General features: G+C 33.3%; 1 protein-coding gene across 2 annotated transcripts in view; it reads right to left on the bottom strand.

Annotated features, from left to right (window-relative positions):
- The window catches only part of LOC113391955 (heterogeneous nuclear ribonucleoprotein L), a 385,528-nt gene that overhangs the window by 295,220 nt on the left and 77,354 nt on the right, over positions 1–12,954 (bottom strand). For both annotated transcript variants that reach the window (XM_064219358.1, XM_064219359.1), the window contains exon 2: positions 4,121–4,234. In XM_064219358.1, coding sequence (XP_064075428.1) covers positions 4,121–4,234 — 114 coding nt within the window. The remainder of the gene's footprint in view (positions 1–4,120; positions 4,235–12,954) is intronic.

Raw genomic sequence — 12,954 nt, 5'->3', positions numbered from 1 at the left:
ATTTAAAAAAAAACTGCTAAAACAAAATCCATGTCGATTGCTTTAAAATATTCTACACACTCACGCGATTCGTTAATTTTAGTGTGAAGGCATTTTAGGCTATATAAGTTTTGACCTTCGTTGTATGAGTCATCGTGAAACAAAATATTGAAATTTCTCGTGCTTTATGCGATTACCCAGTGAAAGCACAACTCGCTCTTAAACCACTAGATGTAAGAGCATTATTATTAACGTTAATTTTTTTTAATTTCCTAGTAAAGCAGCGTATATTAATGGATCAATACAATTCTGCCAAGCCAAATTTTATATTGTTAAAATGGTTCAGGACTTATTGTTGCCTGCAACTTTACCCCTGTTTTAGGGGGTCTTAGGTATAAAAAAATAGCCCGTCCTTGGGGTTCAAGCTAGATTCATATCAAATCTCATCACTGGTTTAGACGTGAAAGCGTTACAGGCAGAGTTACTTTCGCATTTATAATATTAGTACAGATCTACGAATACAAAAAAAAAAACAAGTTACAAAATTTTACGTTGAACGTTGACATTTATAGCTTTAATTAGTATTAATTACAGTAATAAAAATATCCCGAAAGCATATTTTAGCTTGAGCTTACGATATTATATCCCTTGGGCCTGAAATTACATTGACTCACTCACGAACCTGAATACAAAGTTGTTTGCTATTCGTGTATAATGTCATAAATATACCAAGACACCTTATAATCCGCGAGACGTATTACGCAAAGAAGAACCTAATAAGCAGCTAATAATCAAGGCGTAAAGCAATTATTTGTCGTCTTAAATCTACCTAAAGCCTGACTGAGCCTGAGCCTGGGTTCCAACAAGGGATACTTAACAAGTATAACGATACTCCGCAACGCTGGGTCATATGTACTTGTATAATCTATATACATATATACCAATATTTTAATGTCTATATTTTTTTGTTTTCCTTTTTATCTTAACTGTATTTAAATTATTTTTTTGCTTAAGCTTAGTGCATGCCGTGGTCTCCTATAATTGAAGGAGCACACAACTTGTAACCCTTATATTGTATAATTTTAAGAATATGTACATAACATAATCAGCCTGTAAATTTCCCACTGCTGGGCTAAGGCCTCCTCTCCCGTTGAGGAGAAGGTATGGAGCATATTCCACCACGCTGCTCCAATGCGGGTTGGTGGAATACACATGTGGCAGAATTTCGTTGAAATTAGACACATGCAGGTTTCCTCACGATGTTTTCCTTCACCGCCGAGCACGAGATGAATTATAAACAAATTAAGCACATGTAAATTCAGTGGTGCCTGCCTGGGTTTGAACCCGAAATCATCGGTTAAGATGCACGCGTTCTAACCACTGGGCCATCTCGGCTATGTATCGAATATGTATTTAGTGTGTATCTTTTGTTGGAGACTCGTAAATTAAATAAATCAATTATGAATGCGAAACTATCTCTGTTAACTCTTCGCGTTTAAACCGCTAAACCGATTTATATTAAATTTCGAAGAAGATATTATATTTTTCCTTTTAATATAATGTAAACAAATTCTCAAGAAATAGCACGATTACAAGTCTGAATCAATAATTGACTAAAAAACTACCCAATGCAACTCAGAAGTCAACTAAAAGTAACGCCCGACTTCTAATACTGTGTTTAAAATAACAAAATAAGAGTTTTACCTTTATTCAATAAAACCTTATCACAGTTACGAAACTTAAACTATAGAGTACAGTTTAAACTTTTATTATAGAATCACGTCTCATAGAATTGAAACGTCTAAAATAGTTTAAGTTTGGCGCTTTCGAGCGTTTACTCGAGTTTAAATCCTCGGTTACAGGATGAATTTTTCATTTCGAAAAGTTACTTTAGAATATCATTCTTATGTTATTCTTGTGTATGTTCCTGTATATGAACATCATTATTGGAAGTATATATTTTAGTCATGATGGTAATGGGTCACGATCGCCCATTCACATCGACGCTTTTAGAATATATAATACTAGCTGTGGCCGCAAATTCGTGTGCGTTTGAATTTAACAAAAATTTATTGTTGTAGCCTAAGTTACTCCTTATTACATCAGCTATCTGCCAGTGAAAGTCCCGTCAAAATCGGTCCGGCCATTCCAGAAATTAGCCGGACACATATGTACATATATGCATTTAGTAATAAGCGGTTAATTTAATATTACATACAGACACTCCAATTTTATTATATGTATAGATTCCTTCCATAGCCAATGCTCCACCAAACCTTGGGGCTCCTCGAAACCGAAACACAACAATACTTAACACCGCTGGTTTGCGTTAATTTTTGTAACGTCTAACTGAAAAAATATACTAAGTCAATATACATAAAACTTAAATTAGATAATGCAGCCTGTCTCAAAGAAGGTTTTAATATTTAATAATATTATATAACTTGCGTTTCTCAGTTTCAACAGTTTATATTTAGCCTATTGACCTGACAAGCGTGAATTTCATGTGTCTGTATTTTATATTTAAATTCCACAGATTTCATCCGTGTCGTTGTTAAAGTTAATCACTAGCTATTAATACTATAGTATAAACACAACAATCGAGCTACTTGAGGAGATTTCCCGTTAAAATTTCCTTCGTCCCTATGAACCGTGTTTCCGAAGGTTTTGGTCTCTTTTACGAATGTCTTCTTTAGTGATAAGGCTCATATGACCGTCTTTCTCGCCAAACATCAAAATTTGATGAGTAATTAATCTGTTACGATTTCTTTGCGAAATTTCAGACAATAATTATACAAAATCTTGGGTCTTATGATTTGCGGCGTAATCAATTGAAAATATTTTTATTCCTTACCCGGGAAATTGTCTACGGGCGGAGATGAATGATCAAATAAGCCATCGATTTTATTGTCACTGCCTTTTATCAAAATGAATGAATAAAAATAATTATACGTTACGATTATATTTGAACTCAATAGCAACCGGACTTATTAGTCCGGCTTATCATTACAATATAAATAAAATATACAATGTAACTATTCTGTATAACGCCTTATTGCCTCCTCTGGTGACAGGAAGGTTGGTTTGTTTTTTGCCCAGAGGATCTGAATTGCGATTCAACGGAGAAATGCTGCTGGCATTATTGCCACGATTCAACGCGGTCATGATTCGTATAGTAACTATTTTTAATTCATATATTTAAGGACTTAATGTTAATAATTCTATGGTAACTATGTCTGAAAGTGTACTGTCCAAACCACGAACACATTCTTAAGAGTTGAGTGACTAGTTAAGGATGAATAAAAATAATTATACGTTACGATTATATTTGAACTCAATAGCAACCGGACTTATTAGTCCGGCTTATCATTACAATATAAATAAAATATACAATGTAACTATTCTGTATAACGCCTTATTGCCTCCTCTGGTGACAGGAAGGTTGGTTTGTTTTTTGCCCAGAGGATCTGAATTGCGATTCAACGGAGAAATGCTGCTGGCATTATTGCCACGATTCAACGCGGTCATGATTCGTATAGTAACTATTTTTAATTCATATATTTAAGGACTTAATGTTAATAATTCTATGGTAACTATGTCTGAAAGTGTACTGTCCAAACCACGAACACATTCTTAAGAGTTGAGTGACTAGTTAAGGTGAATCCATGAACAATTCGGAATCCTAAAAGAGCTTAAACGGTTAGACTTGAATTGTAATTGTAAACTTTTTGATTTTGAATGTGAATAAAAAATATTTAACGGCTCTTCACGACCTCAACCTACAACCGTCAGTTATGCTAACTCTATTCTGGCAATTAGTTTAACGTCAAAACAGTGCTATGATGATATTTGTAAAACGAGGCTGCTATTTCATAAATATTTTACAGTTTCGTAGCTTTTATATGATTTTAGAATTCCCAAATAATTTTTGCCATCTGCTTTTTACGGTCGTATGAAAATATACCTAATGAAAGATAGCAGTAGCTTTTATATTTATTTTGCTTAAAATTACTACTGGTACACAGAATGAGAGAAATGTTGAAGTATATTTTTGGTCCTTCGAGCCGGATAAAAATCGTTAAATATATTTTTTTTTTACAATTACAGGTCCGTAATTGTTATAGAATGAACTAGTACTTACCACAGTGATGGGATAAGCCGGGTTGATGATGGTGTAGAGCAGAATGTGGTTCGGCCGCGCGGGCATCTCGCGCTTACGCCTTGGCTCGCCTGACATGTAATTGTTGCCATTACTCTGTAAATAAAATATGTCAGCGATAAGTACGAATCTAGAAAAAAAGGTACATAAAACATAAACATACTATATACTATTATTTTAGCCAATTCTGACATATGGAATAATGTTATCGTAACTTCGATGAAATTTTATTTAGTATGACTACTTTGTCTACAACTTATAAACATTTCAATAATAAATAAAATAAATAAATATAAATATACTTATTCAATAGTCAAAATGGATCATTAAAAAGTAGATAAGATTAGGTCTTTATTTAACAATTTTGACGGTTTATCCATCATACTAACAACCGACTGTAAGTCTTTTAAAGCCCAAGAGAGACTAAATGAAAACTGTAATATCTTTTTATTAAAAAAATTTACAAACAAATTGCTAAATACGACCAAAACTCACATAAATTATAATTAGTACGAACGGTGTCAGTCAAAAACATTTAAAAAGAGACAGAAAAAAAGCGAACGAAACAGTTATTTATGCTCGGTCAGCCCCACGTGCCCCGTGATTCATACCCTCAATACGTACATAAAATAAAACACGTATGAATGTTTGCTATAAATATTCTAAAGTGTGCAAATGTCTATACGAATGTGATCTTATTTGTTTGAACAGGGTCTAAACTTGCTTCAATTCTCTATGGAATATGTTAGTACCTCATATTAGATGTTTGTTCTGCTGCAATCCAGACTTTTATGTTTAAGTAGATAATTATAATACAACATTTCAATACAAATAGAGAGCTCCGAGCAAATATCTCATAGTTAACAACAAATAGAAATGATACAAAACACATTTTATGAAGCTTATATTTATTAAGTACTAGCTGTGCCAGCGACTTCGTGCGCCTTTGAATTTAACAAAAAAAGTAATTGTTGTAGCCTAAGTTACTTCTTATTACATCAGCTTTCTTGCAGTGTCAAAGTCCCATCAAAATCGGTCCAGCCGTTCCAGAGATTAGCCAGAACAAACAGACAAAAATTGTAAAAATATTATTTTGGTATATGTACTGTATATAGCTGTATATATAAAGCGGTTATTTTAATAATACAAACAGACACTATAATTTTATTATTACATGTATACATTACAAATTAAGATTACGAAAACATCATCAGGATCCCAATAAGTTTACCTATCGATAAAAAAATATATAACGTCGCATCGCAACAAAATTAACGTTTGAAGCGAATGTACAGATCAACAGACTCTTATAAGAGAACGCCAACAATCCGTCTACTTATTCCTAATTTAAAAACAAACATTCAAGTCCGTTCCATAAATACGTCACTTAAGTCTATCGTCGTCGGATATATCAACATTTTCCGGTACGCAATTAAACGTCCAACTGTCAAGGCGAATAAATCAAAATGCATTCGCACAGAGCACTTGGAACAGAGATAATTGACAGTCGAAATGACCACTGTCAATTCGTATTTGACGCGATAACGACTGATAAAGACTTGTGGCTCCACAATCAGTTCGCAAGGTTCAAAGTGGGAAGCGTTAAAGTGTTACATGAACATAGTCGGTAAGGAAAGTGCTATGAAATACGAAATAAAAGTACTTTTTAAATTAAAATTTACGGCCGAATTATTCAAGCTGATTATATCAAATTTGAAAAGACAATGAAACGGCCCGTTAATCTTCCACTACTGGACCTCTCCCCTTTTCAACGCTGTTCCTTTGCGGTGTGGTAGACGTAAATGCTGCAAATTGTTTTAGCGCCGTTCTCGAAAGTCAAATTAATCGTATTAAAAAGTTGTATGAAGTTTATTTCAAGCGATATACATATTTCAATCTATCTAATATATATACTTCATATTACAAATGGGAAAGTAACCGAATTTAATGAAATTTAATATAAAGCAAGTTTAAACTTCAACAAAGGACATGGGCGATTATTATGCCGAACACCTGAGGGATTGGTCCAATATAACACGAGCGAAGCCACAGGCGACAACTAGTAAATAATATATTATAACAATTGAGGTCGTGTTCGGCGAAGGTAAGGGCGAACTTTCTGATGCCACTCTCTTTTGTCTGAGTCACGACATCGGTCGAGACGACGAGCGAGACATGGGTTTCTATTAGCTGTGAACTTCCTATCTCGGTACTACTTTGTGATCCAATAAGCTAAACCAGTATATCATTAAATTCTTTTTTCATGAGATATAACACAAACAAGCATATTGTTCAATTTTCAATCTCCGTGTGTTCGCTGTATTAAAATTACTCTGTAACATCTACGCGTCATTACTGTCACTCAGTGCTGTCAAACAAGTCGACTGGGACGTGAGACTAGCTAGGCTGTTTACGAAGTGCACTAGAAATTAGACACGCTATAAATCATCAAACGAGTCGCTGATTGCTGATGCATTAGCGTTTTTAGTTAGTATTAGCTATGCTTTTACCGTTTCAGACATGCTTTAGCGTGCTTCTGGATTTAGCTGAGATGTGGCTTTATTATTCTCTATGACAAAAGTGTTGTTTTGTCAATTTTATATATGCTTTTATACAAAAGCATATATAAAAGCTCGGACATTATCTGATTAAAAAAGACTTTATCAATTTCATTTAAGGTTTCAAACATAGAATTCATTCAAATGTCTTTTTTTTTTCGTTGTATTTTAAGAAAACTTTTTGATGACTCATAAAAAGGTATGTATATATAATGGAATATAAGATAAAATAATAAAAATATTTATTAGTCTTAAAATAAATTTATTTAAAACTCTTCAGTATCAAGAAATTATTCATATGCTGCTGTGTGTAGTTAAAACAGAAACACGAACACTACTATTAAAAATAATATGGACACTTGCTGAACACGTCAAGACAAAATCAAAATAAAACACAAAAAACAACTTAATATCAAAAGTTGACGAAAGTTACTCAAAGGTCGATATTAAAACTATCTCGTCTTAACTTCTAATTGGAAATTCATCAAAGCCTAGTATTTTTAAATACACCAAGGCCAAGTTTATGGCTGATCTTAAGTTTCGCTAAGTCAGTCGTTGCTACGCTAACACCGAAATTAATAGTAAACAGTCTACTATCAGCAAACAAACGTGATAAAACGTGATGCTATGAATATTCATTAGACCTCCTTGAGCCCAGCCTAATTTTCATTCAGTTAGGCTATGACAGTTAGAGTATGAATTATTAAAGTTATATTTATAGACGAACACCTTAGAAATTACAAAAGATAACTCAAATTAAATAAAAAATAATCAATCTTAAGGAGCCGATCTGACCTAGTGGTAGGAACACATGAATTTATTAATCTAAGATTGAGAGTTCAATCTCGGACAGGCACCATTGATTTACGTCCTTAACATGTACTTAAAAATGAACGTAATGCTCGGCGATAGAGAAAAACCCCGTGAGAAAACTAACATTTGCCTGATGATAAAAAAAAAATCTAACAGCGCTTTTTCTTTAGTAGTACACTATAAAAACGTAATTTTCATTTTATTCTCATTAAATATAGTTCGTGATAAGAGACAAAAATAATTTAATTTTATGGAATATATTTTTGTTAAGACAAAGTATGTATAAACGAATAAATGTTGTATTTTTTTGAGAATACAAACGCGAGTGCGGTGTCACCTTTGTTTGAAATACCATTTAACTTTGTAAAAAAATATAATCTACCTCCTTCAGATAGGGTTCATATATGTTATATTGGTGGCCTTTTAAATAAATAAATATTACATAATAAATGTATCTATTAACAAGTGTTTCGAGATTAATCGATAATGCACTTAAGTAAGGTACTTAAATATCGACACATCCTATCTTTTTTTTTTTATGTTAGAGGTGGCAAACGAGCAGGAGGCTCACCTGATGGAAAGTGACTACCACCGCCCATGGACATCTGCAACACCGGGGGGCTTGCAGGTGCGTTGCCGGCCTTTAAAAGTACAGTCTGGAAAGCACAGTCCACTGCAATCTTTACGAAACTTATCGATCATATCTCGATACATAAAGTAAATGAACCGAAATAATTTATAATAAAAATCCACTTATGATAACAATAAAATCATCTTTGAAAATATATTTTACAAACAGACAATTTTATTAAGAGCTTGTAGCTAATGAAATAGACGTTATTCAGACGAGATCTAACTTCGTTATACGTAATTTATACTGAAACGAAACTTGAATATCTTATTTACGCGTACCGAATAAGCTGCGTATAATAATGTAATTAAACTTTAACAGTAACAGCCTGTAAATGTCCCACTACTGGGCTAAGGCCGCCTCTCCCTTTGAGGAGAAGGTTTGGAGCATATTCGACCACACTGCTCTAATGCGGGTTGGTGGAATACACATGTGGCAGAATTTCGCTGAAATTAAGACACATGCAGGTTTCCTTACGATGTTTTCCTTCACCGCTGAGCACGAGATGAATTATAAACACAAATTAAGCACATGAAAATTCAGTGGTGCTTGCCTGGGTTTGAACCCGAAATTATCGGTTAAGATGCACGCGTTCTAACCACTGGGCCATCTCGGCTCGATTTAGTATTTACCTTAAATTATTTTACGTAATAACAATTAACATTTCGTAATGATCGTATATTCTCACGGCGGGGAAACAACAGACATCTCTTTTAGTTGTCATTTGGTAATTAATTAAATAAAATGTCTCGATATTTATCTTACCTACTGTAACTACTTGGAGCTTACGATTAGTTAACCTCGACGACCTAATTAACATTGCAATTTAAATACAGACTATTAAGCCAATTCAATGTTTCAATATTAAAAAAGACACCTGTTTATATAATAATTAATTACGGTATAAAAAAAAATATATTTAAATTTCAATTAAAATGAATGTTACGAAAGACACCATGACCTATCGCTGAATCATTCTATTGTTTAACGTTTATTTAAAACGAAATTCGTCCGACCATCTGACGTTATTTAATGTATGACAATATTCACTCAGCTGACACAGCTGATATAGTTCTGTTAAAAATATTTAATTATGATAATTATCACATATGCAAAGAGCAATGTCATAAATTATAAGTATATTTTATTGAACACTTAATATTACCAAATATAATAATTATAATTTATTAATATATGTAGACGGACGGACAAATGGGCCGCTTGATGGTGAGTGGTCACCACCGGCCATAGACATCAGCGCTGTACGATATATTATACCCACTTTTCTTACATGGCCAATGCGCCAATAACCTCGGAACTAAAATGTTATATCTCTTGTGCCTGTCGTTATAGCCTATTCCAATGGAAGTAGGAAAAAAGATAAACAAACCTTAGATTTACGTATTTCATGCGAGTTGCTAATAACTCAGCTTATTGTGCACTACTAAGAATTTATGTTGATATATCTTTATTTATAATACAACACTATTTCATGTAACCACTTATTTTCACTTTAATTTAACTTCCAAAATACCGATAACAGTTTCGTCGACGTTCAAAACGCCATTTTTTCGCAAATTCATAATCAAACTCATAGGTTAATCAAGCTCTCGACCAATGATATCGTGTCAATTTGCTGTCCACTGTTGTTTATTTGGCGTTTTTCCTGTTATGGTTAGAACAGAGTACACACGTGCTCACTCAATCTTGAAATGGGATAACAACGATACTCAATATTGCTGTTTGACGGTAGAATATCTGAGGAGTTCGTTGTACCTACAGTCTACATAGATGGGCTTACACAAAGCCCTACCACCAAGTACCTAAACTACTAGCTACTATCAGGTAATAAAAAAAAGCAAGCAGATATATTAAAATAAGGCAAATCCAAGAATAAATACACCAGATATCCGAAGAAAAAAATATTTCATAAAAGTAATTAGCGACCACCGTTCCAAGATTCATTCCAATCCAGTAGCCTCCGTATAAAGTGAATTAAATCAACAAACTTTATTTATATTTCATTACAAAGAGTTAATTCAATAAGTAATTAAAACAATAAACGGAGATACGAACCACCACGTTAATCTAACGCGTGTATGGACCCAGATCGTTTTACTCAAATTTAATATTCTCAAACGGGTATTATTAACGTAGATCATTAATGCCTTGGGATTACGACGAATGCTATTGTTATGTTACAAGGTAACTTAACATTCTCTAGAATTAAGATTACACTTGTATTTAAGGTAAGTACGTAGGTATATAATTATATATAGATATATACTTTTCCAATGTTATATAGGCATTATTAATTAAACAATGCTTTGTCTTCTTACAAATTTCAAATCAATGGAGACAGATAGAGAGAAGCAACCATTAAGCAAATTAAAGGTTCTAATTAACGTTTCGAACTACCCTAAACACACATTATGTCAAACTATTCATTGAAGTACTCTACTCAAATAACACAAATCTTTTAATATATTAATAAAGCCGATTTGTGTCCCAGTGATTATGGGACGATGGCTGCATATAAAAAATCGGTTATAGTCACATTTTGAAGAGCTCCAGCCGTTTTTAAAAATGTAAGAGGATTCTTGATTGCAATTTACTACATTTTTACGATTTAACAAATAATTAATTTTAGAGAGCGGATAAAAGATACTGGCCGGTTACAGAGCGGTACTACATAAGCGGTACAGTATAAGAAAAAAAATTAATACGTAAACATTCCAAATGAACTAATATAATATACATTTGTTATAAATGCCTATTACCTGACGACTTACCTAAGACGCGAGCGAAGCTCGGATGAGAATCTAATACTTTAGTGATATAAGAATACTGTTCAAATAGTTTTTATTATTTATGCAAATTGTGACCCTCGTCGACCTTACTTAACCCCGACTACCTTGGGCGCAACAGACAGGTTGAGAAACGACTCTGTATTCAATTGCTAATATTAACAATTCAATTTAGAATAAGTCATTATTTTGCGTGGTAGGCTTTGTGGAGGCTTTTCAATATGGTACTTACAAATTCCTAATCAATTGCTCCATCGCAAAGTAGTAACACTTTGCTGTGTTCCGAATTGAAAGATGAGTGTGCCGGTGTTAATAAAGGTACTCGGGAAGTAAAATCTGAATTTCTATGCTTAGTATCGCGTTGGCGTTTTAAGTTCCGTAAGTTTTCATCGCTTAAATCAATGAGATTTTCTACACGACTTGCATTAAACAAAACTGTATATTCGATAAACCTCATGTGGTTCAGTAACTTCGCGTGAAGATTGATTACACACTTTTTAGTTAATATACGATTTTTTTTGTTGACTACTAGACTGGCAGGCAAGTCTCATAGTCAACAAAAAAAAGTAGTAATAAAATAAAACTAGCGTTATAGAGTAAGGAATTAGTAATATGCCCATTTAACCCTCCAATTCAGCTTAAAACTTGTGCTAGGAGTGAGAACGACAATTGCTCAAAGGGTCAGGATCAAACCTACGGTTTTCACATCGCTTGGCGACCCGTAACCCATTGCGCTATTGACGCTGTGATTTGTTGATGTTTGTTGCATGAAATCCACCAGTTATATTTATTTACATTAAAACATCACTGACGTCGCGCAATATCTGAACTATAAAGCCTAGAAAATCGACACCTGACACGTACATTATATTTTATTTGGATTTCAACCAATCAATATGAAAAATATTGAAAATTCTACAATCGACTTCGATTTGAAATGTTATATGCATAGTATAAGTTATCTATACGTATAATAAAATTGGAGTGTCTGTTTGTAATATTAAAATAACCGCTTTTGACTAAATGCATATGTATGTATACGCGGTACATATACCAAAATATCATTTTTTACAATTTTTGTATGTCTGTCTGTCTGTTTGTTCTGGCTAATCTCTGGAACGGCTGGACCGATTTTGACGCGACTTTCACTGGCAGATAGCTGATATAATAAGTCACGCTGCAATGGCTCAATACTGCCCAGTACCGCGGGGAGCCCTGGCGCAGGCGACCACTCCGCCGTCACGTCGGGTGCCTTAATATTACAAAAGCTGCCTAATACAGAATTAATAAGTTATAGTAAAAACTGCGAAGTGAAAAATATTTTTTTTGTTAAATTCAAACGCGCACGAAGTCGCGGTCACAGCTAGTTTCACAGTCTAAAATTAAAATACGAATTTCTGCCAGCGTCTTTTGTGGTAATTTTATTTCGGTTGTTTGAAATAAATTCCTAGTTTTTATACATTTTTGGAGAGCTGATAAAATGGTTATGTTTCTAAAATAATCTGCAGGTCAAGTTTCATAAAGATATTTTTGTTTTTAAGGCATTTTTGTGGAAAAAAAAGTCAAAAAAATATTGAAATAATATCCTTTTCCGTCTCGCACTTTTAAATTTGGACCGATAATTATTATTTTAATATTGACAAATAATCAGTGTTTATTTGTTTTTATAAATCAGAAGCAAAATAGATTTGTATTGATACTTTTTTAAAATAAATTTTTGAAGTTGCAATTTTGACTTATTTTGAAAAAATCTAAAAAACGTTATAACTCAAAAATTTTTCACTTTTGCATTATGCATATGGGGGTTAAAATTGTCGCAAATAATCACCCCTATCACCTCCTAACGGGAATACGTCGAATTACCAATAACCCTGTATAAATCTAATCCCAGGTTTCAATCGTTGATAGAATCAAATTTAGAATACTTCATTAGATACGTACAAATGATGTTAATTTGTGCTTACGGATAGTGTAATGGCTGAGAATAACCAGGAATTTTACAAGGCA

Source organism: Vanessa tameamea, chromosome 27 (assembly GCF_037043105.1).
Source record: "Vanessa tameamea isolate UH-Manoa-2023 chromosome 27, ilVanTame1 primary haplotype, whole genome shotgun sequence".
NCBI lineage: Eukaryota > Metazoa > Arthropoda > Insecta > Lepidoptera > Nymphalidae > Vanessa > Vanessa tameamea.
This window is presented reverse-complemented; position numbering and strand designations above follow the sequence as displayed.